This window comes from Syngnathus acus, chromosome 19 (assembly GCF_901709675.1).
Source record: "Syngnathus acus chromosome 19, fSynAcu1.2, whole genome shotgun sequence".
In the NCBI taxonomy this organism is placed as follows: domain Eukaryota; kingdom Metazoa; phylum Chordata; class Actinopteri; order Syngnathiformes; family Syngnathidae; genus Syngnathus; species Syngnathus acus.
Window position 1 is genome coordinate 4,694,423 of NC_051103.1, and position 26,075 is coordinate 4,720,497.

Consider the following 26,075-nt stretch of genomic DNA (forward strand, 5'->3'; position numbering starts at 1 on the left):
AATAATTTTTTTTGTAGAAACTGATTTGAATAGGCTACTTAGAAGTGTTTTACAGCTTGCCAGCGAAGGAAGAAACCTAAAAATGACATTGATGGTTTGACACAGGACAGAGAAGAATGTGAGGGAGGCCTTGGTGCATGCAAGAGGGCACACATTGTGTAACATTATTTTGTAACTTACCCCTGATAGATGGATGAATGCAGTGCTTGTGTCCAAAATTTCAGAGGGGGGGGGGGGGGGCATCTGGGTATCAAGGACCACAATCATTTGAGTTCACTACTTTTTTGGAAACAATGCTAAAAATAATTGATAATGCAACAGCTCAGTCTAGAGTGTGTAGTGTTTTTTGCATTTTTCCTTTCTAACTAATCAACAGTAATTTCCCTGCTCTGGTTTTGCATTTGAGATTTTAATATGATGACCCCTTTCTGGGTTCATAGTTGAGTGTTTGCAGTCTGAGAGGAAAAGCATGACTCAGGCTGCTGCTCCCTGTGGCGTGATGTTTGGGGATATTAACCCACCTCCACGCCTTTATGACTGGAGGTTACTACAGTTCAGTGTTCCAAAATGAACACACGTGCCATCGTTCACAGTCTGACTGCAAGTGGCCAATGAGGAATTGAGTTCCTGACATATGATCAGCCTCTCACCAATGGCAGCAGAGCACTTTTGTCTCAACGTACCCTAAGTGCACAATGTTGGTTACGTAATAGGACCTCGAAGTCGGCACACTGTGTCATCCCGCAGGTGGTGCATTGAAGCACCTTCAAGCGAGGTGTGAAATGGGAAAGTATTTGGGAGAAGAAGAAAAAAAAAAAATGGTGTGGCTGATATCTTTCAAGTGCAAACTACAATTGTACTCATGCATCATTTAAAATTGGTCTAACATTAAACAACTACAAATATCACTGCAATTTTAAGTGACTGGATTAGACTAATGCAAACAGAAATTTAATTGCCACATTTTTACTACAGTGATGACACACCTACAAATAATTTAAAAATGATTCTATTTCTGATAAAAACTGGTCAGATTTTTTTTTACATTTTGAACTTTGTAAACAATGCATTTTAATTTGACTTGGCAAAAATTACTTTAAACAAAAAAGTGTTTTTATAGCTTAGTTTTTAGTTTAAATAAATTACAAAATCACAAAAATGTCACGTTCTAAAAGTATTTTAAAAAAATAAAATGGGTATAGTGCTATTTAGTGACATATTACATTTACATATTTTTATTTATACTCAAAGTTAAGTAATTGTTCTAATAATGGTATTTGGGAGAAAGCATTTAAAAATTAAGAAGCAATATTTAAATATTTCAAATTTAATGGTAGTTTCTAGAATTCTAATTAGAGTTGTCTCCACAAAGTAATTTAAATTTTCCTATTGCAGTCTCACATCGAGGTACCTCTATGCAAAAATTAAACTTTTTGAATGATAAACATTCTGAACTAAAAACTTGTTTGCTGCATGATTGAAGAGCGACGACCCTTGAAATTGAAGAAGGTACATTTTATTTGAAAAGGGGGGAAAAAAAAAAGTCTTACCCGCGTTAAATAAGCGCAATGGATTGTATTGTATAAACATTTGTGCGACAAAAAAATGAGCACTCAATCACACAGGGAGGCACTTTACTGCCTTCTGCTTCCACAATACGGCAAACAATCCCACCAGAATACACATTGCTTTCCAACTAGGCCATTTACTGTAGGAATGCGTTACAAAAAAAAAAAAGGGAGCGAGAGAGAGAAGACACACCCGGGTGGGGATTAAAGCAGGAACGTCGAATGAAATGAATACGCTTGTGATTTATACACTGCTAAATAACGGACTGAACGGGGTGAAAGAGATAATGGCACAATCCATGACCGGATCCGCGCATCGTTACTGATGTGCTCGCATCGTTTTTATTTCAGTCCTGCTAGGCCTGCCTTTTTGAGTCACTATAAAATCATCTGGCAACTACAAAAAAAAAAAAAAAACGCATTTAAGCACACAAATGTTTCGCTTTTTGTACATGGAGCTTTGCGTTTATGCCGCCGCGTCTTTCGGGATACATTCATCTGACCCATCCCTCGATGAGATCCGCTCACGTAAGAAACGGAAATAAATACGATATTGGTTTGTTTGCTCAGACGCCTAGCTTGTTGGCGATGGTCATGACGACTTTGAGGACGGGCATGAAAGCGGAGATCTCGCTGAAGTTGCTGCTGCTCACCACGAGCGTGTGGACCTCCAGGCCGCGCTGGTAGTGCTGGCCGGCCACGCAGCGGCTGATCTCATGCAGGCCGTTCAGGATGTTGGGCGAGAGCTGAGAAGAGGTCGCCGACGCACAACAAGGAGGGGGGGGGGGGGGGGGGGTCACACGTTAAGAGCGCAAGAAGATGACGTTGATAGCGGTGACGAGAAAGATGAAGCTTGGGGGATTGGAGATCAAGTCGCGAAAGATCCGACAGCGTCAAAAGGATCCCGTTGGTTCAAGATTAAGCAACCCCCCGCCCCAATTTCAATGATTGTAATCATAAAATTAAATACGCTTTGACATTCATTATTTTGAAATGTGCGGTAGCACCTAACTTTTAAATGTTGACTTTGGATTTCTAGTAAATCTTGATGGCACCATATGCTGCCAGGAAATATAATTCAATGTAGGCGCTAATTAAGCCTTCATGATTGGCAACATTTTTAACAATGGTTCTGGATTATTCAGCCAAAGTGAAGCCGATTCTTCAAGATAATTTATGGAAGTAGGCAAAACGACTTTATGCAATTTATCCTTTCCTTACCGACTGCTCCCTCAGCTTGTCGTACAGGCATCCCAAACGCTTGGCTGCGTCATCGAGCTTCCTTTTTGTTTGCTGTGAAAGAGAGGAATTTAATAAATGCAATGACAACTTGACTTACAAGTTTACCTCATTCCAAACAACACCATTTACTTAAGTATAAAATCGATTTTCTTTGGTGGGATAAACTGAAACGACAAAATCTGTATCACAACAAACAATATCAGATTTTTAACAGAGAAACGGTCCGGTCTTATGGGTTCGGCTTATTTAGTCGTGGCTGGCATACGCCAAAGCGAAGGTATCACTCTACATTATAAATTCCTTCAGGTGAATAATTGGGCAGACTTACTGGGTCTCCTGCTGCAAGCTGGCAGCGCTGCACCAGATTGTCAAAGGTGGATTTGAGGACCATGTGCTCAGCGGGGATCTCCTTCTGCTCCACTCGCTCTGCTGGGAACTGCTGGAGGAGCTGTAGCAAACACAGGGTCAGGTGGAATTTGTATGATTGCTTGCGGTATGCTGCAGGACACCAACACTGACCTGCATGTTGGGCTCCTGGGGAGCTCCGGGGGGCACCTGGGCGTTGTTGTGTGGCTGAGGGGCCTCCACTGGGAAACCCATCACAGGGGCGGTGATGGGGGCGGGTGGAGTGTAGTTGTCCGGGACCTGTTTCAAACACGCTACTATTAAAATGGCAAGGTATATCTGGATTTTTTTATTTGTGTGATAGTGGTGTAAAATTCTGTAAGATTTCTGAGAAAAATTAGGCTTTTTAGCCATTTCAAGTTGACCTTCTTTTTTCTGGGTCCACCTCGTACTGCCGGTGGATCATTCCAGCCTTCTTGAGATGCTAAAACAAAGACAATAAAAATTGTATGTTGAGAACATCCTGTTAAATGGGGGGGGGAAAAAAAATCTTCACAAGCAAAAAAGAAACAAATAAGCTGGCGAGAACCATTGGTGCGCCTGCTTAATAATCATCCAACAGCAATCAAGCAGATACTTTTAGAATGTCTATTATTTTGAATTTCCAGCAGCAAAAGCAAGCGGCGGCAAACATACGATATTTGTCCAGAAAAATAGAGCTTTCAATGCCAAAGTCAAGAAAAATTAGTACATGATAGCGAATTGTCAGATTTGTTTCTATTTTTCTGGCTTCACTTAAACTATTATCCCAGACGCATTGCTAACACTGTCACCTTGAGGGTCAGACTCGATATTCAGCCATGGAAAGAATCCTGCAAGTCACATGAGGACAGCTGAGTGTAACATAGCTATCTCTAATGATACGTACATGGGCTGAGGTGAGAAAGATTGAAGCTGAGGTGAGCGACGGGGCACCAACCTGCAGAAGGAGGAGCCACAGCTGAAGCCGCAAAGGGCTTTGCTGCAGGAGCGCCGGGGCCCCCTTGTGGGTAACCTGTTCCAAGAGGGGCATAGGGAGCGTTTGTCATGGGGGGCATGGGCCCCTGGCTGTGGAGCCCCCCGGGGTACATGGGGACGGGGGCTCCAGGCTGGGAGCTAGATGGCATGGGGCCCGCCGGCATGGAGGTAGAAGGCATGAAGCTCGTCATCAGTACACCGGGGCTGGGCATGGCCGGAAGGCCCCCGGGGGCCGACGACGGCTGCAGCAGCGGAGGCCCTGACAAGTTAGCTGCTGGCATGGAGGGGCCTGGAGGGGAGAAGGCTGTGGGTCCGCCCATGGGGGACGGCTGGAATGGCTGATGTGGAAGAAAACCTAGAAGACACAAATGAATTCAATTATAACAAACTGTAAATGTGACAGATGAATCACCGTCTGCCCATACCTGGTGCTGGCTGCTGTGGGTACGAGGGCCTCATGGTTGAGGACGGCAGCACATGAGAAGAGGGGGGCAGGCCAGGGCCGGAGCTACTTGGAGCAACTTGAGGCTGGAATAGCACTGATGTCGGCATGGGAGGCTGCTGATGCTGCTGGGGATGAGCAGTAGTAGGCGCTTGGTACTGATCCTTAGTTTAAGAGAACAATAACGTATTGATTTTAGCATCAGAGTCCATGCACCTGCCTTTAAGAGGCAGACTGCACGTAGCAAGGACGCAAATGATAAAGTGCAATACAGAAATGGAGCAAATCCCTACCATGACTTGTGCTTTCTGTGTAAAAGTGCGAGATGCAGCAATAGTCTTGGCTGTGCTTGGAGGTTGCTGTGGACTGGTAACCTCTCCCTGAGCATGGAACAGTCTGTTTCTCAACATGCAAATTCCAGGCTGGGGAGGCAAGACACGCACATACATAAATCAGAACCCAAATCAAATTTGACTTGGTGCGGAAATGAGGACCAAACCTTACTTGATCGGAATTGTCGGGCAGGTAGGACATGGCAGTGGCCAGGCTGCCCTCTGCAGCGAGGATGCCGGCGTAGCATGTCAGTTTCTCAGCCAGGACGGGGCTCTGCACCGCCACCTCGCTGTTGCGGAGGCGCTCGATGGACTTGCGCAGCATCATGACTTTTTCCACCAGATCCTGAAAAAAAAAAAGAAGGACAAAACACAACGCACTCAGAGTTAAAGGATTCAACCAAAACAATTAAAAAATCTGAAGTGAATCTAAGGTAGCTAAAACAGAAGGTGCGTAAAAATGTTTATCTTGTAATTTGATTCATTTTCAAACAATTATCAGGACAGTAATAAAAGTGTTTTTTATTTAGAATCAAACAACAAATAAATTCCTAAAATAATTTATGCATGGACTAAAAAAAACATGTTAATGAGAATTGGAATATTCAATTGTACATAACTAGAGATGTGTGTACAGCTACATTAAAAAATAAGAGTTTATTAAATGAATGAAGTAAAAATAAATGTTATATAATAAACATTTCCAACTTTTTTTTTTACCTCCAGGCCAAGAGGAGATGAGCAATCCCTGTGCAAGGCCCAACACTCCACAAGCCTCTCGATGTTTCCGGAGCAGATGTAACACAAGCACGCCTGCAGGCAGCGTTTCTCCGTCCCCCCACGCTCCAAGCGGCCTCCCAGGGTATCTAGCCCGGCCACCGAAAATTACGTAATGTCTCAAGCCCAGGCGCCATTTTTGCCAAGGCCGCGCCACCTTACCGCACAGCTGGGCGAATTCTTCGGGGTGAGCGTAGGTCAGAAGAGCGGCAAGCGCTTCCTTCCAGTTGTCCAGCTCACAGCTTTGCACGATGTCTCTCCAGTTCTGTGTCACCACTGACGATATGAGCTACAGAGAAACAGCACACCCATTCAAACAATGCTCATATTTGACATCATAGAACTCTTACAACAGGATGTATTTTATGTCTCACCATGGAGATGCTGTTTTTCTGCTTGCTCAGGTATTTGTGCTGGGTTTTCTTGAGCAGCTCCTCTCCACCACTGATGGAAAGCAGGATGGCTTCGGCGTAGCGGCCGTCGCTCAGACACAAATCCACCGCCCCCTCAAAGTTGCCTACCAGCAGCGCCTGGCTTATCAAACCGTCCGTATCTGATGAAAAGGAATGTTGCTCGTCAGCCACACGCCGCTCGTCTGCTGCCATCACCAGATCTGCTTGAGCGCACCGCATGAAACAGGAATCTGAAAGTTGGAGATTTCGTGCCGACCCTGGCTGAAAAAGTCGGCAGGTGAAACGGAGCCTGACGTCCTGACATCGCCTTCTGCTTCTTTGGACCGCTGAGAACAAAACAGGAAGAGTGAAAACATTACAAGAGAGCTTTAGAACCAGAACTTTGTAGTTCAAGTCCAAAGAATTATTCTGAATTTTTGGAGGTTCTAGTGAGTGAGTTACAGACCTCAGTGGAGAGCTGCAGCATTTTTTTAGCCAGGTCCTCAGCATCCACGGCGTGTCCATTGGGTTGAAAATTCTTTCCCAAGCATTTAGAAATCTGTTGGATATTAAAGTAGTGTGCATGCTTCTTAATGACATTGTGGGATTCAACGCTTCTCAGTTTTACATTCAATTATAGATTGTAATGGATCCATAAAGTATCCACAGCCCTTTAGTTTTATGTAACAGCCTGATTCCAAAGTAGATGATACACCCCAGAAGGAAAATGTTTTCTTTAGTTTTTTCCATAAAGGTCAAAATTAAATTCTTTCAGTTGTATACATTGCGTTTTTTTATCCCATCATTGTGGTTGTTTTGTGTAGGTTTTTTTTTCTTCAATTTCGAATTCAAGTCTTGACAAAAAAAGCTCTGTGAATACTTTCCAGATCGCGCAGTAAGGTTGGCTACCTTTTGCTCCAGGTCATCTTTATTGAAACCCAAAAGTCGCAGGAATTTGATACGCGCTTCATCTTCAAAATTCACCTGTTAACCCCCGTCCCCCAAAAAATTGAAATTAGGTTCAAACAGTAACTGAACAGTGATGTAGGGTCTCCACATAGATGGATAAAGTGCGCCCTACCAGAAGGAACTTCCATATGTCCTGCTCGGCCTCGGATTTGGCGCTGTGGATTTTGGCCTGGCAGTAATTGTTAAAAGAACCAGACTGCAGTGCCACCTGCAGCTCCCTGGAGCGCTGCAGGAACTCCGTTTCCGTGGTGACCTGGCTGATAAACACCTGCCTGGGGACGGGCTGGGGAGTCTGCACGGGCGCCATCTTGGGGTTCTCAAACGTGATCAGCTTGCCGCCAAACTGCGACAGAACAAACGTTGAATCGGGAGCAACGGCGACACGCAGCTTTGCACTCCAGGAGCTTTTCCACTTACGGCAAAAGAGGCCCCCGCTGGCCTGCGCACCCACTTGGGCGGCTTCTTCAAAGGTGAAACTATGGTGTCCTGCACTGTCGGCTGAGGAACCTGCAGGGGAGGGAGCACCTGCCCTGTACCGAAGGGATCCATTGTATCAAATGAGGACGAAATCTGAAAAAAATAAAGTGTCAAAAAATATGAAATGAGCTTTTCTTCTTTGCAATTTAAAACGTTTGCGGAAGTACACCATGGCACACTTTGTATGATAGAGCCTTCTACCTTATCAGCGGTACTTTGGTGCTGAGCCTTCAAGCTTCCGCCCATCACAGAATAAACGGTAATTCTCCCATCAAAGGAGGCTGCCGAAAGCAGGGCGGGATTCCTGGGACACCACTGGACGTCGAAACACCACTGGTTGGTCGTAGGAAGCTCGTAGATGACCTAAAAAAAAAAAAACATTAACTAACCTCACTTAATTAACAAGGCAGTAAATTTTCTGTTCCCATACTTCTGCAGTGTTTGGATTCCAGCAGAGGATGCGGTTGTCCTTAGCGCTGCTCAGGAGGAGCTCAGGGTCCGCCTGGCTCCAGGAGACGGACAAAATCCCACTTTGAGGAAAACATGGAAACAATTAGTCTTTTGGAAAAAGATGATTTACGATCAATTTTAACCTCACCGTGTGTGATTCTCAAGCACTTTAAAAGGAGAAGTGGCAAAACGGAGGTCCCACATCTGGATGACGGGTAAGCGGTCGTCCTCGGAGGCCAGCACCAACTGAGTGGCCACCTCGGGGTGCCACACCATCCCGGAACAATGCATCTGGAGTCGGAGACACCAGACATTTTCAAAGCGACTGCTGAGCTGCGCAGAGCTTTCGAATCCAAGGGGCCAACAAACCCGGTTGCTGTGGTCGCTGATCTTGATGATGGGCTCGTTCTTTCTCAGGTCCCACACGACAGCTTTGCCGCTGGGGTTGGCCGAAGCCAGGATATGCTGCACTTGCCGGTTCCATGACACCACACTGATATCCTCTGCAGGCTGGAAAGTGAAAAGGAAGTCACAGGTTACAGTAACTCCAGTAAGTAGTTTCAACTTTTTCAAATGCTCGTAATAACATTTTCACCTGCGCTTTTGTACCCGGTGTCATTGGACTGCTGAAGTTGTTGAGATCCCAAATATATATCTCGGAATCATTCGCTCCAGATGCAAGGAGGTTGCTCTGAGGGATAACACGGGCAACATTATTTCCATATGGTAATGCACAAAGACCTTTTCAAAAACATGCATTGCTGTATTCAGCGGGAAAACAAACCTGGAAAGGGTTGAAGTCAAGTGCTCGCACGGGTCCTGTGTGCTTATCGCACTGTCCGACCACGGCCTCAGCACCGGAGTTTAAGATGGCCTCCGGGTTATAAACTGTTAATGTGCCATTCTCGGTGCCTGCTACCAGCCTCCCTCCAGTGGCATCCTCACCCATCCCAAAATTGACCCACACCAGACTGTGCAACCTGTAGAAATTGGTACAGTAGATAAAACATGCTTGGGCAACATTTGAGGCACATTCCTCCATGACCATTATTACAATTTACCTGTTTGTTGTGCACAGTGACCCTCTCAGCTTCATGTCTAGAGATGGGTCAGCAAAATCCTGTTCAAATATCTCCAAGGCCGCCGTGGTGTTGAACGAGGCGTCGAGTTGCTGCGCCGACGTCCCTATTGAAAAGAAACCGCAGTATGCTCAGTTGACCAAAACATCCACAGACAGAATGCAGTCACTTATTCTTAAAGACTGTGTTCAAGTACCTAACGCCAAGCAGATGGGATGGTGTCCGGCCGGACTCCACGCCTGCTGGGCAGTCCTCTGAATCTCTTTCAGCCGCATCTTCCTCTACCTTGAACACTTAAAATATATGACCTTATTTGTAATGAGGTACATTTGAGATAAATAGCATTGCCTACTACAGTGGGTCTTTGAATGGCCACTGTGTTCAGACAAAAAAACTAGAGTATCGTGAGTGGTTATGAAATGACATTAGACAATAACTGAGCATTTGTCTCAACACATTTTGTTGCACAATAAAACGGACTCAGTCACACCTACGACTGCTAGCGAAAGGATAATTCCTTAAAAAATGTGGGCAAACTGGCGAGTCATTTAAATAGCGGCAAAAATGACAAGCAAGCAAAAAGTTTGTGAGCGCATATTTGCAATTAATAAGAAAATGTTTCATAAGGCCGCCTCAGACCGTGGCGAATAATACCTTCGCTTGAGTAAAGTCGAAGTCAATGCAGGCTAGTGATTAGCATTAGCTTCACACATGAGTAGTAGCTAATAATTGGTAGCTAAGAAGTAACGCATTTAAAAACTAATTGTTCAAGAAATTATACATAGTCGTGGACATTTCGCTACGAGCTAGCGCCGTCGCCGCATTCATAATTCCACGTTAAACCTGAGCCGACTATCACTATGCGGCTAATGACAGCACAGCTAAGAAGCCAACACCCTTGTTGCTCCGTTTCACATAGAAAAATAAGCGACGCGTGCCTAAAATGTTAAACTCGCCAAACGAAATACATTAATAATTCATGTAACTGTCACTTACAACAGTTTGTACGCCAGCCGGACAGCCCACAAGCAGAGCTGACGTTAGCTGTAGCCGAGCTAATCGTTTAGCAGCCGGAGTCTGACCCGAGTGTTGACGAGTTGTCGCTCGGCTACGGCGGCCGACATGGAGCAATAGGTTGCCCATACGCAAACCTGTTCAAAACCACATTTACACTTCTGAATCTGAAGTCATTTTGCACTTGACACAAATTACATTACCATATTAATATTACTGGTACGACAAGCAAAATGCTAAACTAACGACAGGAAAAAATGTGTACTAGGTAGAAGTTTTTATTCTTGACAAATGTATATACACATGGAGGACAATAGCATTTATATTTCATAATTCTTGACTTCCTCAGGCTGGTTTTCAGGATCTCCACCGTTCTCCAAGTACAAGTTGTTGTAGGGATACTGTTTGGGTGCCTGGAATGGAGAAAATCACTGTATAATTAAATAAACACTTAAAAATACCACTAATTACAATACATCATTAAACTTTTCATAAAACAAGACAACAATTTTAACAGTGACAACACAGTAGAAGGGTCTATTGGCACATGATAAAGTAAACATTTAAGGGCTGTGGTTTGTACTTACAACAGGCTGGTAACAAGGAAATTTCTCCCCGACGTAAAACATGAACAACATGAAGCCGATGAAACCAAACAGCTGTTTACACATGCTGTTCCAGGACAAAGGAGTGGGAGATGTATCCACACGATTCCTGATGTACATGTCAAAATCCCAATGTAGCTAGAAATAGATATAGAAAGAAAAAAAAAGCCTGATTGACTGTAACACACAACTTCCATGTGGAAGAACAAAAAGTTGTTCATCATCTTGTGCTTTTTACCGGCTCTCCCCAGTTCCTCCTCAGGTCTTGGTGGTCCCATTGATACCAGGGGTCCCTCTCATGCTGAGATCGGTCAGGAAGTTTAGGGTAATCACCATAGCTGCAAGAATCAAACAAATTTAAGAGATCATGATGAGAAAACGTATAACAAAATGGCATTGAAAACTGCACTGGTGACAGTAGGCCTACTTTCCCACAATACAGTGGAGTATACTGTAAAATCCCATCAATAAAAGTTACATTCAACCAAATTAAACTAATATTGCAATAATCAAGGCGTACCCCTCTCCTTTGTCTGGATACGGCTCATAGTCCTCAACCCTCAAGTTGTACTTCTTTGCTGCAGCAGCTCGCTCCTCTGCAGTCTTAGGGTACGCGCCGGGTAGATCGGCCTTTGAAGCACCAGATGCTGAAGAAAAAAAAAAAAAAAAAAAAAAAACATTAACATGATTCAAAATACGCTGAACGCAATAACTATTGTAATTCTTCACCTCAGACGTCGCTAACTGCTTAGCTCAAACTGACGTTAGCATGTCAAGGTTATGTCGATTTAGGTTCCCAAACAGTGGACAAAACGCGTTTATTTGATTATAATAATCAAATTCACATGATTAAATGCAACAGCTATTCTTACCTGCTCTCGATCCAGAAAGAAGAGCTGAAATTCCGGACCCTCCCCCCTTTGAAAGAGCTTGGGCCCATCGCCGAAAACCAACGACGGCCATGTTTACTGTTGCCTTGTAGACGGACGGGGAAGAAAATGCGCATGCGCGAGGCCAAAGTACGGGTCTCCATCAGAGCCAAAACTAATAGTCCGTTATAACGCTATGCAGTACAGTATTGTAAATATGTATTATTAATGCTAGTTAAAGTCGATTGTTTTACTACAATACTACGACAATTATGACACTAATTCGAACAATTGCGTGTTTATTATAATAAATATAATAATACAATTATTATTATTTTTATATTATAATCAAAGAATAATAATTATTTTCTGAGTGTCATAAAAGAAAGCAGAGCATTGATTCATTCATATTTAATAGTCTTTTATTGGTGGTGGAGAGGAATTTGTTCCCAAAGTGAATGCACTCTCGGTCCGAGACCTGTTCCTACTCATCATCAGATCCAACTCAGGGGCACAAATGTGCATTTACCGAGGGATCGTCACGCTGCCACCGCTGATAGACTGACAAGAGTCGGTTAGAGAAGCTCGGCGATGTCCATCTCAACTTTGTCAATGGGACAATGAAGTTCATATCTGTGGCAAAGTGAATTAAGCACTCTTGTGAAAATTGTGTGCATTATCTCGAAACAACTTGAAGCAACTTTACCTGTTGAAGGGCTTGCCGTCAGCAGTGATTAGAAACTTCTCAAAATTCCATCGGATATCATTGACCGTGATTGGTGACCAGTAGAACTTCTTTATGTCCCCAATGACAGGATTCACAAAGGGCAATGATTCCTGTGAGATGAGGTAGATGATAAAAGCTGCCATTTTACAATAAATATCTCAATGGATTGACTCATTCGTAATACCTTAAGGTAGGAGAACAGCGGCTCCTCATTGACTCCATTCACCTCCACCTTGCCAAATATGGGAAACTTTGGCACAAATCCCCCTCCAGGTCTCACATACTTAAGGAGGTTTAATGTTTCATGATTCACCTCTAAAAAGACAAAAAGCACAAATACAAGAGAGACATGCTAGTGAGGAGGACTGACATGGTCCCAATAGAATGAGTGGACCTACCAGGCGATTGAAGGCCGAACTGGTTGCAGGAGAAGGCCAGCACGGTGAAGTTGAGGTCACCAAACATGTCCATGAGTGCATTAAGTCGATGGTACTAAAAACCAATCAGAGGATAGAAAAATCGACTTTCCATTGCTAACATTGTGTATTATGTTACATCAGCCAGTGCTACTGATTCTGAAGCACTTTGGAAGATTAGCTGAACACAGACGATGGACAACAAAAATCTATCAAACGGAGTCTGGAAGATTGATGCAATATAATTACCTCCTCTATAGTTGACCCTCAGAAGGTGGCCACGTTGACAACGAGAAGCACCTTACCCCGGAAATCGTCCAGCGGCACAGTCACTCCGTCAAGAGTCTCGGCAGAAAAATCGTAGATCGATTTATTCGCCATGTTCCTATTTGAGTTCATGCAAATGTTTTTGCTAGCACACACCGGCCCGGGAGTGAGCAGTTCTACTAAGCGACTCCATTCACTGAAACAAACACATGGGTCAGCAAATGTTCGGCGTGACTGAATGTTTTGTTCTTGTGGGAAGAGGTGAGCAAGCAGGACATTGGTCATTTGTTCAGGAATAGGACAATAACATCTGCATGGGGTGCAAACCATATCAAAATAAATGTAGACTACATTGGAGAATTTAAATCTACTATACTCACAAAACATTGACAAGTGCATTTAGGGCCAGATTATAGGGGGTCTATAAATATAAATATCAGTATAATCTATATGGAGTACCGTAAACTAGTACGCTTGTTCTGCACACGTCGTTCTTAGCTCTCACTTTCTTCAGAGCCATGCTGCGGGGCAAAATGCCACGTACACGTAAGGCACTGGACTGCGTGACCGGGTGAAATAATGACTGAAATGATGTTTTGCATTGTACTGTCGCCCCCTTGTGGTGAAAGTCTGAAACAAATGCTTAAATACATCACTCAAATTATTTGAGTGATGTATTTACTCAAATACATTAATCGATTTAATCGATGTGTATCGATGAATCGTTACACCCCTAGTTTCAAACTACTTTTAGGGTTTCTAAGAATAGGGTTTCTAACTAGGCTTTCAAAACTAGGGTTAGGGTTTCCGACCAGGGTTTCCAAGGAGTTTTGCCATTGCTAATTAGGGTTTCAAACTAGGGTTAGGGTTTCCGACTAGGGTTTTAAACCAAGGTTAGGGTTACAAACTAGGTTTTAAAGCTAGGCTTATGGTTTCCAACGAGGCTTTCAAACTACTTTTAGGGTTTCTAAGATTAGGGTTTCTAACTAGGCTTTCAAAACTAGGGTTAGGGTTTTCGACTAGGGTTTCCAAAATTAGGGTTAGGATTAGGGTTGGGGTTAGGGTTTCTAACTAGGCTTTCAAAACTAGGGTTAGGGTTAGGGTTAGGGTTAGGGTTAGGGTTAGACTTAGAGTTAGGGTTAGGGTTAGGGTTAGGGTTAGGGTTAGGGTTAGGGTTAGAGTTAGAGTTAGGGTTAGGGTTAGGGTTAGAGTTAGAGTTAGGGTTAGGGTTAGGGTTAGAGTTACTAACTAGGCTTTCAAAACTAGAGTTAGGGTTAGGGTTAGGGTTTCTAACTAGGCTTTCAAAACTAGGGTTAGGCCCTAGAGTTAGAGTTAGGGTTAGGGTTAGAGTTAGAGTTAGAGTTAGGGTTAGAGTTAGAGTTAGAGTTAGAGTTAGAGTTAGAGTTAGAGTTAGGGTTAGGGTTACTAACTAGGCTTTTAAAACTAGAGTTAGGGTTAGGGTTTCTAACTAGGCTTTCAAAACTAGGGTTAGGGTTTCCGACTAGGGTTTCCAAGGAGTTTTGCCATCGCTAATTAGGGTTTCAAACTAGGCTCAGGGTTTCCGACTAGGGTTTTAAACCAAGGTTAGGGTTTCAAACTAGGTTTTAAAGCTAGGGTTAGGGTTTCCAACGAGGGTTTCAAACTACTTTTAGGGTTTCTAAGATTGGGGTTTCTAACTAGGCTTTCAAAACTACGGTTAGGGTTTTCGACTAGGGTTTCCAAAGTTAGGGTTAGGGTTAGGATTAGGGTTGGGGTTAGGGTTTCTAACTAGGCTTTCAAAACTAGGGTTAGGGTTAGAGTTAGAGTTAGGGTTAGGGTTAGAGTTAGAGTTAGAGTTAGAGTTAGAGTTAGAGTTAGAGTTAGAGTTAGAGTTAGGGTTAGAGTTAGAGTTAGAGTTAGAGTTAGAGTTAGAGTTAGAGTTAGGGTTAGGGTTACTAACTAGGCTTTTAAAACTAGAGTTAGGGTTTCCGACTAGGGTTTCCAAGGAGTTTTGCCATCGCTAATTAGGGTTTCAAACTAGGCTCAGGGTTTCCGACTAGGGTTTTAAACCAAGGTTAGGGTTTCAAACTAGGTTTTAAAGCTAGGGTTAGGGTTTCCAACGAGGGTTTCAAACTACTTTTAGGGTTTCTAAGATTAGGGTTTCTAACTAGGCTTTCAAAACGAGGGTTAGGGTTTCCGACCAGGGTTTCCAAGGAGTTTTGCCATTGCTATTTAGGGTTTCAAACTAGGGTTAGGGTTTCCGACTAGGGTTTTAAACAAAGGTTAGGGTTACAAACTTGGTTTTAATGCTAGGGTTAGGGTTTCCAACGAGGGTTTCAAACTACTTTTATGGTTTCTAAGATCAGGGTTTCTAACTAGGCTTTCAAAACTAGGGTTAGGGTTTCCGACCAGGGTTTCCAAGGAGTTTTGCCATCGCTAATTAAAGTTTCAAACAAGGGGTAGGGTTTCCGACTAGGGTTTTAAACCAAGCTTAGGGTTACAAACTAGGTTTTAAAGCTAAGGTTAGGGTTTCCAACGAGGGTTTCAAACTACTTTTAGGGTTTCTAAGATTAGGGTTTCTAACTAGGCTTTTTATTTAGGAAATTACAAAGTGCTTCCAAACGAATGACTTGAAGCCCAAAGGGGAGCGAATTTCCTCGTCTTCTTGGACACTAGCCATAGCACCAGCCCAGGAGCCGCGTAGTTGTCGGCTCCCCTTTCACGTGCCTGCTCTGCTCACAACACAACACGCCGCGCACTGCTCCCGGAAAGAGGAAGCAAGCAACAATGAACTGGATTTCAAAATAAAGTCGTGTCTAATGTCCGAGGTCAAAAACGGGCGATATAGATCGATGTTTACGTTTAGCATCGATGCCAACAAATCGTAGAGCATTATATTGATTAATCGATGTGTATCGATGAATCGTTACACCCCTAGTTATCATCATTCATCATTTCACATGGTTACGCATACTTATATTTATATCTATATATATTATATATATATATTATTATATTTATCTTGTTATAGTCATAATTATAGTTACACTAGTTATATTATTTATATGTATTTGATGGTTTAAGCATGTGTTTCAGACTTTACCCACAAGGGGGCGACAGTACAATGCAAAACATCATTTCAGTCATTATTTCCCCCGGTTACGCAGTCCAGTACCTTACGTGTATGTGGCATTTTGCCCCGCAGCGTGGCTCTGAAGAAAGTGAGCGCTATTTATATTTTCCCTTACATGGCACCAAGCAGAATAAACCAAAGTGGAGAATAGATGGAGAATTTAGCCTTTAAAGCCTGTCATGAATCTTTTTGGACTGTGAAACTAGAGTACAGGACCCGAAATACCTCCCCCTCTCTCCGCCCTAATGTCACCTCTTAAGTGAACGACGTCACCGCACATCACACCTCCAGCCCGCACCCCTTCCCCACCTCTCTTCTCTCACCACAGGGTGTGCTTTGTGATGGCAGCATTTACAGTGACATATTGCCACTGCCTCTCTTGCTGTCTCCCTCAATTTCTCAAGAAAAATATTGCATGAGGCCTTCGGGCTAGGCCCCACTAAACCTCTTTTTGTGTGTGCGTGTAGGAAGAGCAGAAGGGACGAAGACAATCACCAAACAATGCTTCTTGGCTGCTCGTCTTGGCTCTGCATTTTACGCGTCCATTAAGTAAATTGTTATGCTTAGTGTGCGCGTCAGTGCAACATCTGTGTTTAAAGGGCTTCTTCTCATAACAAGAGATTTCCTGTTTTGATCAAAGCGTGGCGCCAAGAACATCGGCTTATGTATGATATGGCTCCAACTTGAACACACAGTGGAATGAATTATCATGGAAGGATGGACAAATTGGGTTTTGATTTATCTTTTTCCAATCGTTCCAGGAAGGAAAGGGGAATAGTTAAACAAAAAAGTGAAATCTTGTGTGAAGTCAGCAATCAAGTCAGTGTGCAGCGATAGCAAGACTTTTCCAACCCTTTTCCCCAACTAGAATAGTAGCATAGTAGGCCTAAGTGTTCATTAAATTCGGGACAGGTTTTATGACTAAGAAGTAGAAAAAAAAGAATTTTCATATTTCGTATTTAATTAATAAATGTAACATTTCATTCATTTGTTTTATCAAACTTTTCGGTCGTTCATACTTGAGCACCACCTAGTGGCTATGTGAGCATATGCCTGCTAATGTAATATGGCCTCAAAACAAATTCTCCTTTCCAAACTTTCCAATTTTGAGCGATTTCTACAAAAATCAAATGTGCCTGTTCTTGAATGTCAATTATTACCTCTGATATTTTCATTTCCTTGCATACCAGTGCTTGTGTCATTCCGCCATTGGCGTCCGTCTTTCACAATTGACTATTTTATTTGCAAACGGTACTATCTTTACAGGAGATTTGAACAGTCACGCATCCAAAGTCGTCTAAATACGCTGCAAAGAAGCTTAGGACTCTTCAAACGTTCTTCCCACAAGTAAACACACACAGACAGACACTTGCATGAGCACACACACTTCCTGCTGTTCCCTGGATGAATCATATATGCAGATTAGCAAAGCTATGAAGTGCACGGAATAGAATAGGAGATGTGCGTTATATAAACAGGAGAAGGAGGATTAGCGTCAAAAACTTCCTCCTTGTCTCGTCTGCTCCTCTACCTTTTTCCCCCACTCATCAAAAAAAACCTCTTTCCCCTATGATGACACTTTGGTGGTGTGTTTTTATTTTATTTGATTTTTGTTGTATTGCGCGCAGGGCCTTGCCGCCGGAGCCCGCCTCAAAAATGTAGGTCATGTGTCGTCGCCTACTTTCAAAACGACATGCAGCGGGAGATGGAAGTGATGAAATCCTTCTGGAAGTGTCTCTCGCTCTCTTTTTTTTTATTCCAACTCGAATGAGACATTAAGAGGCTGCCTACCTGCCTCCCCAAGCTGACATTAAACCTTTCTGCCCACTCGAACAAATTCTGCAGTATTATAATGAAGAAGGTGTGTCTGACTTTTGCCGCCTCATTCTTTGGCGCCAAACTAATCAGGCTGCTTGCGGGACTTTGAAAAACTACCTTTAATTATAAGATGTTTAAATAATTGAACTCAATTTGCATACAATTGAGTGATTTTATGTATGCGGTTTTAAAAAAATGATTTCCTTGTCTGCCAACTGATGAATTTGTGGTGATTACCCACCTTTGCAAATTTCCATATTTCACCGGTCTTTCTCATTTATCTGCAATCCATTTGTCATGCGTGGGGTAATGCATGCAATATATACATAAAAAAAAGTTGTATACAGCAGGTGGAAAATGAATTTCCATAAAATATTCCTGTTTACGCCGTGTTCGTTTCTTTGCAAACAGCCGCATTCCTTTTTTTTCAATGCTATGTAAATATTCAGCATTTTTTAAGGCTTAATTTTGATTTTCAGTATCCCAACTTAGAATATTGTGTACTTATAGTGTAATTGGTGAATGTTTTATAAGAATTTAAAATCCCTCAAAGGGAAATTTAAAAATTAAATAAATTAAAAATAAAATAATGCAAAAAATAAGAATAAAATAGAATTAAAGAGCCACAAAATGTAATTTTATTTTATTCTTTAATGACGCATAAAGAATTTGACATTACTCCCAACTGGGGCAAAATACTTGTGCATGAGGATTATTATGGGCTGCCATATTGATGGATAAATGAGTGGATGGATGGGAGGGAAGTTGGTGCGTACTTGCTTTGGATGTCCTCCTGTGGTATCTACAGTGTGTGTGTGTGTGTGTGTGTTTGTGTGCAGAGTGCACGGCTGGCCACTAACACGATGTGACAAGGCAGAAATACCAGTACGGACCACACTTGCCCACCCACCGTCACACACACACACACACACACACACACACACACACACACACACACACACCCTTGTGTTGCACGGCGCCCTCACCCTATTGGCTGTCTACTTCCGTCACTCCACATCTTCTGCTCGGAGACAGAAGACTCCATATTCCCCTCAGCCCACCCTCCCTTCCAAACCCCCATTTCGCCGTCTCGCGTGGGGTACTAACGTGCATCCGAGAGTGACGTTGTAAGAAGTGGGACGCATTATGCAACGTCCTGTTATGCAAGATTTCTTTTTTTTTTTTTTTAATATCTTCATCCACCCGGCCTCTCGAGACATCTTCTTCTTCACTTCCCCACTTCTTCCTCTCGGCATTCAGGCTTTTGACATTTTGGAGGCTGTCCCCGGTTCATCTTTAACCTCTGCGCCTTCACTGATGGTCAGATGAGGAGATTATTAAACACCATCCTTCTCTCTCTCTCTCTTCTTTCTGTATTTTATACATTCACACCAGACAAGGAGAAGTTTTGAAGCTGGCGGCAAGTGTCTGGTCAAAGCTGAGTGATGGTGCAACACTTCGCCTCCTATTGCCGTCTCTTTTTAACAAGCTTTACTGAAAGTTTACTTTCAATATTTTGCAGCCTGTTGTAGATTTTCCTGTGCAAGAAGACATCTTGTTATTGCACCACACAGAGGGCATGAAAAATATTCTCACCACACATTTAGACCACAAATATATCAGAAATTGTGCACATTTTAAATCCACTGTTTGTGCTTAAGTGCATTGAAGTTATTTTGTGTCATGGCTGGAGCGTGCTTCCAATTTTGACCTTTCATGCAGACAAATCTATATTAAGACGGAACACCCTGTCTATATTTTCTCCCTACCTCCTCCTTGCATCCATCTTGTGTGTTTTTCTCTCTCCTCGGGGGACGTCTTGCGAGCATTGTGGATCAGTGCGCTTGAAAAAAAGAAAAAAAAGAAAAAGGCAGCATCTTAAAAAAACAACTCCTGTGTTTTTACTTTTGCTAAAAGCCAACACGCTGGCGGCGCCACTTGTGGAATCTGGCGTCACCAGTCAGAGCATTTTGTTGACGCAGGGGGTTTATGTAAAGTGCTCGATTTAAACGCGCTATGACCTTGTCTGGCCACTTCCATGTCTAATAGTGTGCATTTCACAGCACTGCCACCCGCCGGAGGCATCCATCTTGGATCTTCTCCAGTCCAGTGGACGCGTGGGTGGATGGCATGTGAGGCTGCCTCTACTGTATTTTGGCCTTGTTCCAGTCCAGTGGGCATGGAGCAAGCCTGAGAGGCGCATGGGATTTCCCTTTTGACACCAAGCCCTTCTTCCCTCCATTAACCAATTAGATGGCAGAAAAGCCAAGCAGAATATTTCAAGGAATTCAAAAATATAATCCAGTTGCCATTTTGGAACAGTGCACATTATCCACCAACAGGGGTTGTCCTTGCACAGCTTGACTGCAAACTCCAAATAATAAGAGACATCAGCTTGAGAGTCCTCTACTTTTTTTTAGAATTTTTTTTCGCATCGTCTTTGTTCACCTATTCTCCCCTCCCCCGATGCTCGCTCAAGTGTTCTCGTCCTTGCCCCCCCCGTGTGAGCGACCCGCATCAATTCACCGAGCTTCTGCCCTTTTAAAGGAGCTGTTTGAAAAAAATACGATTTGACATGTGGGACGAGCAAGATGAAGCGAGAGGAGGAGGCGGACGACGGGGTTAAGGTATTTGCAAAGGACACTTCAGCATCACCGGCGTGACATTGACAGACTTCATCTTGACAAAGTGGTGCATACTTGAAAGAGGACATGCGTGACACAGACGAGGAACCGCATTGACGTTGAAGGGACAGCCCGTGACCTTTGTAAGGTCACAAAGTGCTGCCTTGACATACGAGTGATTTTTTTTTTTTTTACATAATGTACTCTCTCGTTTTCTTTGAGTACTACCAGGATGAGTGTGTGCCACATGCATGTCAGGGTCGAGCGAGAGGCGGGTGTCTCGAAAAGGGAGCGTCATCACTCACTGGGTTTGAAGCATCTCAAACACGTTCGAGTGATTTCAACTACACAAAGTGGAAAATGTACAAAAAATGGACATGACCTACTATGTTTTACAAGGGGGCCTCGGAGGAAAAGCAAGCGGCAGGAAACCGAGCGTGGGGTGTGTGTGTGTGACTTTCATGGACATGTTTCAAACCAACGTGCATTTAATTAGGGACAGCTTGTTCACTTGTGGGTCTCCGTTTTTGGAGCGTGCTTTTTTGACCAAGCACTTAATTACACATTAGGTATATATTTAAGAGTAGGCAATAAATTTCAGCAAATTATCTGAAGCTCATTAATATAAATGGATCGAATCGGCTGTTATTGACGATGCACACTTCTGCTCTGTATTAAATGCATGCAGTTTAATTAGAGAATGTACAATTAGTAGGAGGTTGACTGGTCAGAGTCGGAGTCATTTCAAATGTTTTTCATACACTTAATTATGACTTAGATATAAAAACATTGTCGCCATAGAAACGGCACGCTGTCGTAAACCAAGGACCCCCCCTGGATAAAGTGACCGCAATGAGGAGAGAGTCACGGTCTGAGCAAGTAAATAGTTAAGGTTACTCTCCCGGAAATGACTGTAAGCCTCTGAAAAATCCTAAAATGAGCGAGTGAGCGTGAGCTGGGTGGGGTCACGCCGCAGTATTTCAGGAGATGGAACCGGGCCATAAAAGGTTCGACTCCAAAAAGCCGGCGAGACGCCGTTTCAACTTGCCGCCCCGTAGCCTCGCTCGACTTGGATCAAAACAACTTGGACTTTTTCCACCTGGCTGATGTTAGATTTTTCAATGCTCGGATGGCCTTAATCTCTCCTCATCTCCCTTTTACGCCCCCCCCTCCCTCCCCTGCTTAGAATCTCGCCTTCTCCCTTGTTTCCTCTCTCTCTCTTTTCAGCCCCAAATGAGTTGACCTTCAGTGTCACTTGGCCGTAATTCTGCTCTCGCTCGCTCTGTGACGGTAATCTATGGCTGTGGACTTGTATCCTGTTGCCCTCCAACATGTACACGTGCACAAACACACACACAGGAGAGATTACACAGCAGAGTCAGCGCATGAAAGATGACCACAAACACACACACACACACACACACACAGGCGGATTTTAGGCCATTAAAGTAGAGGCCAGTCCAGTTTCAGATCGCTGCCTTCCCCCCCCTTTCTTTGTTCCCCAAATCAGGAACAGCTGTTCTCCTCCAAAGTTGTAAGTCACTCACTCGGTGGAAATTTAAAAAGCCATTAAGCGAGCCCCCAAGCCTCCCCCCCCCCCTCCCAAGTGCGTGGGTGCTTGCTTATCTGCGGCTGCAAACACTGGCGCGTACATGAAAATTACAACACGGAACCACTGCGTGTGAGAGTTACGGGAAAGATTATAATCATATCTCCCATACCCGGAATTCACGTCGTTGAGGCGGGAGAGTAAAAGCGGGAGTAGGCCTGCAATAGCTGCAATAAAGCGCTTTACATATAACAATGTAAGTCCAGTCATGTGACTTGAGTCACCCACCTCTTCTTAGAGATTTTGGAAAAGCTCGCTCGCTCGCCCACTTTGACTTCGGCGGCCAGAAAAAACAAGAAGAAGGCCAGACGCACATCAAGCACATTATAAACAGTTTTGCATTTGCATGCCAAATAGTGAAAAGTTGGGCTATATTTTTTTTTCCGAGCCGTCTCCTCCTTCACTATCTCCTGTGGAGATCTCTCATTTCCTGCAAGCCCCGTTGTTGATTTCATAGTGGAGCTCGGGGCTTAAGAGTGGGAGTCTGTGTGGGGGGAGGGGTTGTAAAATGCGGGGGTATTTGGGTTCAAGCCAACGTCAACCTCCACCTCGCTCAACTAGTCTGCGTTGTGTGTCTGCTTTTTTTTTTTTTTTTTCCGTGTGAATGCAAGCGTGTTTTCTTTCTCTGTCTACAATCGCGTTCGCTCCTATAAATGAGGGGCACAGTATCGTATTAAAAAAAACAATGGGGTCTTTTTTTTTTTCTCGGAGGGGGGGCTTGCTTGTAAGTAGCAGTCATTATGACCTTATGAAGTACTAAAAATTTCAGAGCGCAGATGACTCATGCGTACATGATGTCTTCGTTCTGGTGGCCGTCCAATGTGCTCACCCAAAGAAAAAAAAAACCAGAAGTGTCATACCCAGATCCCAATAATTGTGGCACATGAGCAATTTCTGCTCTTCACTTCCTTTCTCTTGTGGGTGACACACACACACACACACACACTAACGCATGCAGAAACCGCAGAGAAGCCAACAGCTGCAGCCTTCAGCTTTCACTTCCCCTCGTATGAAAGCACACATTTTCTGTTACCATAACAAGTTCCCCAAACGTGGCCTCTAATGCCCTCTGTAGCTCCGTCGCTCCCGCCATGCCAACACATGTGCCTGTGTACACGCTTACATGCTCCAAGTCTGCTGCCGAAAAGTCTGGAGGAAGATCTAGTCGTGGCGTTTTTTTTTTTGCTAAATGTCGTATTTCGATTTGATTTGGGCAGCAAACTTCAATCATAATAAACCCCCTTTTTTTTTTTTTTTTTTTTGGTTGCGTAAATTCTTGCTACTTTTTAATTTTTTTTCAAGAATAAAAAAGGTGGTGTCAAAATGATGGTTTCCTGTGTGCATGTGTCGTATTGCTGAATTTGCACCACCCTTACTTACACACAAACACACACACACACACACGCAGCAAACCAGGCCAGACAGAGTGGCATCGCGTGACTGAGGCTTCACACCTCTCTTTCTCTCTTTCAGTCAGTGAAAGCATGAAAATCCCTCGTGCACAGTCATGTGAGAAGTGTGTGTGTGTGTGTGCGCTTACATTCAATGTCTGTCTAGCTGAGCTCTGACCCGGTTTGGCTTCTCTATTTGTCATTTACACACTAACTGTACTGTGCACGCACGCACATGCAGAAATAGCTGCCGCCTTGGACTCCCCCCCCCCCCCCCCCCCCCTTGTTTGTCAGCAGGCAGCCATGTCAATCCAAATTAAGGCAGAGCAAACAGCGGGCCATTGTTTGTTGGACTTCACAGCTTCGTTTATGTGCAATCCCACCGGGCCGCCACACTTTATATCCTCCGTTGAACTCGGTGACACGATAGATTTTCATTGTCGTTTTGTTCTCGGGGAGGGGATGGAGGTGATGCAATGTGAAGGTTAATGTTGAGCAATCGCTCTGGGATGATCTCAGTAAACGATTTTGAGATTTGGAGGGAAATCTGCAAATCGGTGACTGCCCACAGACTCACTATTGTAAAGTGGAGCTTGCCGCCAGATGGTTAACTGAACTATTCCCAGGCCGCATGCCACTCTTTGCCATGGTGCCGAGGTTTCCCAGGACACACTCATAAATGTTGTTATTCCCTCAACGAATGTGTAACATTGGCCCGCACAGCTGGCACAGAAAGATGCCGGGTCCCGTCAGCCTGTCATAACACGCCACCCGTGTCGCAACTCCGCCCAAGTAAAATGAGCTCCCCCGTGCAATTGTTTGGAACTGTACTTTTGGATTTCCACAGTGGGAGGGGCCGAGTGGGGTGTTTCCATTCAACGCCTTGACGGTGAAATTGTCTTGTTACTAAACATGCATCTTTTGGTATTTTTGTAGACAGAAAGGGGCGTTTGCGCCGTTGTGGGTGTGATCGCAGTTGAGTTGTTTACTATCCTCGTTCTCTGTCCTGTACTTGACTCAATGGAAATGAATCTGTGCTGAATCCGAAGGTGGGCGAGGGGGGGGTGCCTGGAGGCAACGGGGTGTTTTTTGCCAGCTGTGTGAGATCACTTTCAGGATTGTAAACATGGCGGGAGGGACACTCTGAAAGGTGGCCCTTTTGAAACGCTTGAGCCCGTGGGTGTGCCTTTTGCCCCCCAGTGCCCTCCCCCTCCACCCTCCCCCTTTCCTCTCCGTGTTTCCTGTTGAGCTGGCTAGACTCCTTTGACAGATTTACAACTTTGGGGTCAAAGTTTTCCGACAGCAGCAGATAAATCTTACACCGCCCCCTCCCTGCTTGGCCCTCACCTGATAAAAAGACACAGACTCTCACAGACAGCCCACATCCTTTCATGTGTAACGTGCCTTTTTGTGTGTGTACACCTATGTGCTGCAACATATGTGTGAGGATGCCCGGGAAGGGAGGGGGCGAGTACGCCAAAGCGCCTTGTCTTGCAGTTCTCAGAAAGAATGCAAGATATTGTTCACGACCCATAAAAGACGGGCTTTTCTCTTCTGGCCTTTTCAAGAAGGGGAAGGTCTTCTAATTTTCCCCTCCTGCATTTTTTTAAGGCCCCGTGCTTGATTGCTGCGTTTCCCTTGCCCCCCCCCCCCCCTCGGATGCATAAGATGAGCCGGAGTGCACTTCACCCCCGCTAGCGAGCCATCATTTGTGTTTTCTTCCTCGTCTTTCTATCTTTTCTCCCACTCTGTCTTTCTCATTGCACACTCCGGAGGCGCCAAGAGAAGTATTGGCTCTAATTTGTTTTGGGGCATGAGGCAAGATAATCGCAATTTGCAGTCTCTGGCCCAAATCGCATAATCTTTTTTTCCACCGCTGTTCCAATAAAATTTTATTTATCATTCATCACGTCGCAATACCGAGCTCGCTCGAATCTGAGCGGAGCAGCTCATAAGATATGATTTGGATCGGTTAAGATCCCATCCTGGTGTTTTGTGTTGATATTGGAACTTTGAAGATGAACGATGGGCTCATATTCAATTTTGGTTCTTCTCACTGCGTTGGACCTCACTTGTAGGTCATGTGATATTTGCGTTAATGGGGAAACGGAGCGTCCTTGTCCCGGATAATAACCTGCATACATCACGCAAGCGCATGTATGGAGACCTTGAGTAAGGCCTTGATGTGTTCACGTGTGCTTGAAATCCCTCTTGCCGATTATTTGGGTCTCTCAGCAACTCATTTCTTGTCATTTCAAACCTGACACTCAAATGATATCCTGTTTATACCAGCAGACAGCGGCCATTTTGGACTATACACATATTTTCCTCCAACGAGGGCTCGATCAATAGACGTGATTGATTGGCTGGTGCGTTGCCGACAGCCGGCGCTGATCGATGTTCACTTGGCTGACGGCCGCAAATCGTACGTCACTGTCAGTGGCTAACGTGTGTCCAAATAAGAGTTTTATATCATATCACAATTGCATAAGAGCTTATTTGAAACAATTTATCCCACATATCAAAATGGCCG

The 26,075-nt window shown here is 44.0% G+C and overlaps 3 protein-coding genes across 7 annotated transcripts; all 3 read right to left on the minus strand.

Annotated features, from left to right (window-relative positions):
- Window positions 1-1,494: 1,494 nt before the first annotated feature.
- Window positions 1,495-10,222, minus strand: sec31b (SEC31 homolog B, COPII coat complex component). 4 transcript variants are annotated; one of them, XM_037277582.1, is made up of 27 exons: window positions 10,087-10,222; window positions 9,287-9,383; window positions 9,073-9,196; window positions 8,796-8,991; window positions 8,607-8,702; window positions 8,381-8,521; window positions 8,160-8,302; window positions 7,992-8,091; window positions 7,763-7,924; window positions 7,502-7,654; window positions 7,197-7,427; window positions 7,025-7,099; window positions 6,582-6,674; window positions 6,351-6,462; window positions 6,098-6,276; window positions 5,886-6,012; window positions 5,667-5,812; window positions 5,119-5,292; window positions 4,908-5,036; window positions 4,598-4,778; window positions 4,135-4,527; window positions 3,989-4,027; window positions 3,586-3,639; window positions 3,330-3,457; window positions 3,139-3,258; window positions 2,790-2,861; window positions 1,495-2,314 (listed from the first exon to the last, which is right to left on the minus strand). In XM_037277582.1, exons 2-27 carry the CDS (start codon window positions 9,363-9,365, stop codon window positions 2,135-2,137), a joined length of 3,627 nt encoding a protein of 1,208 aa, XP_037133477.1. In that variant the 5' UTR covers window positions 9,366-9,383; window positions 10,087-10,222; the 3' UTR covers window positions 1,495-2,134. The 4 variants fall into 4 exon arrangements, with proteins under 4 accessions (XP_037133477.1, XP_037133476.1, XP_037133479.1 ...); XM_037277581.1 differs by having other exon boundaries at window positions 3,330-3,455; window positions 3,581-3,639; XM_037277584.1 differs by lacking the exon at window positions 3,989-4,027.
- Window positions 10,223-10,364: 142 nt separating this feature from the next.
- ndufb8 (NADH:ubiquinone oxidoreductase subunit B8) lies at window positions 10,365-11,720 on the minus strand. Its single transcript, XM_037277585.1, has 5 exons — window positions 11,582-11,720; window positions 11,230-11,356; window positions 10,948-11,047; window positions 10,692-10,847; window positions 10,365-10,517 (listed from the first exon to the last, which is right to left on the minus strand). The coding sequence occupies exons 1-5, from the start codon at window positions 11,670-11,672 to the stop codon at window positions 10,425-10,427; spliced, it is 567 nt and encodes a 188-aa protein (XP_037133480.1). The 5' UTR covers window positions 11,673-11,720; the 3' UTR covers window positions 10,365-10,424.
- Window positions 11,721-11,978: 258 nt separating this feature from the next.
- On the minus strand, window positions 11,979-23,774 carry gpx9 (glutathione peroxidase 9). Of its 2 annotated transcripts, XM_037278405.1 has the most exons (7): window positions 23,692-23,774; window positions 19,688-19,761; window positions 12,971-13,066; window positions 12,704-12,797; window positions 12,490-12,620; window positions 12,285-12,415; window positions 11,979-12,211 (listed from the first exon to the last, which is right to left on the minus strand). In XM_037278405.1, the coding sequence occupies exons 4-7, from the start codon at window positions 12,774-12,776 to the stop codon at window positions 12,154-12,156; spliced, it is 393 nt and encodes a 130-aa protein (XP_037134300.1). In that variant the 5' UTR covers window positions 12,777-12,797; window positions 12,971-13,066; window positions 19,688-19,761; window positions 23,692-23,774; the 3' UTR covers window positions 11,979-12,153. The 2 variants fall into 2 exon arrangements, with proteins under 2 accessions (XP_037134300.1, XP_037134301.1); XM_037278406.1 differs by lacking the exons at window positions 19,688-19,761; window positions 23,692-23,774 and having other exon boundaries at window positions 12,971-13,192.
- Window positions 23,775-26,075: the final 2,301 nt, after the last annotated feature.

Bases quoted from the DNA above. Each gene is read 5' to 3' on its own strand.
- sec31b (XM_037277581.1), bottom strand. From the start codon at position 9,365: ATGCGGCTGAAAGAGATTCAGAGGACTGCCCAGCAGGCGTGGAGTCCG. The intron at 8,703-8,795 runs GTTTGTTTTCCC...GTTATCCCTCAG, and splicing joins TTGACTTCAACCCTTTCCAG to AGCAACCTCCTTGCATCTGG. The intron at 7,925-7,991 runs GTATGGGAACAG...TTTTTTTTTTAG, and splicing joins GGAATCCAAACACTGCAGAA to GTCATCTACGAGCTTCCTAC.
- ndufb8 (XM_037277585.1), bottom strand. From the start codon at position 11,672: ATGGCCGTCGTTGGTTTTCGGCGATGGGCCCAAGCTCTTTCAAAGGGG. The intron at 11,357-11,581 runs GTAAGAATAGCT...TTTTTTCTTCAG, and splicing joins TCTTTCTGGATCGAGAGCAG to CATCTGGTGCTTCAAAGGCC. The intron at 11,048-11,229 runs GTACGCCTTGAT...TGATTCTTGCAG, and splicing joins TATCCAGACAAAGGAGAGGG to CTATGGTGATTACCCTAAAC.
- gpx9 (XM_037278405.1), bottom strand. From the start codon at position 12,776: ATGGACATGTTTGGTGACCTCAACTTCACCGTGCTGGCCTTCTCCTGC. The intron at 12,621-12,703 runs GTAGGTCCACTC...TTGTCTTTTTAG, and splicing joins GTTCGGCCTTCAATCGCCTG to AGGTGAATCATGAAACATTA. The intron at 12,416-12,489 runs GTATTACGAATG...CTCATCTCACAG, and splicing joins CGCTGTTCTCCTACCTTAAG to GAATCATTGCCCTTTGTGAA.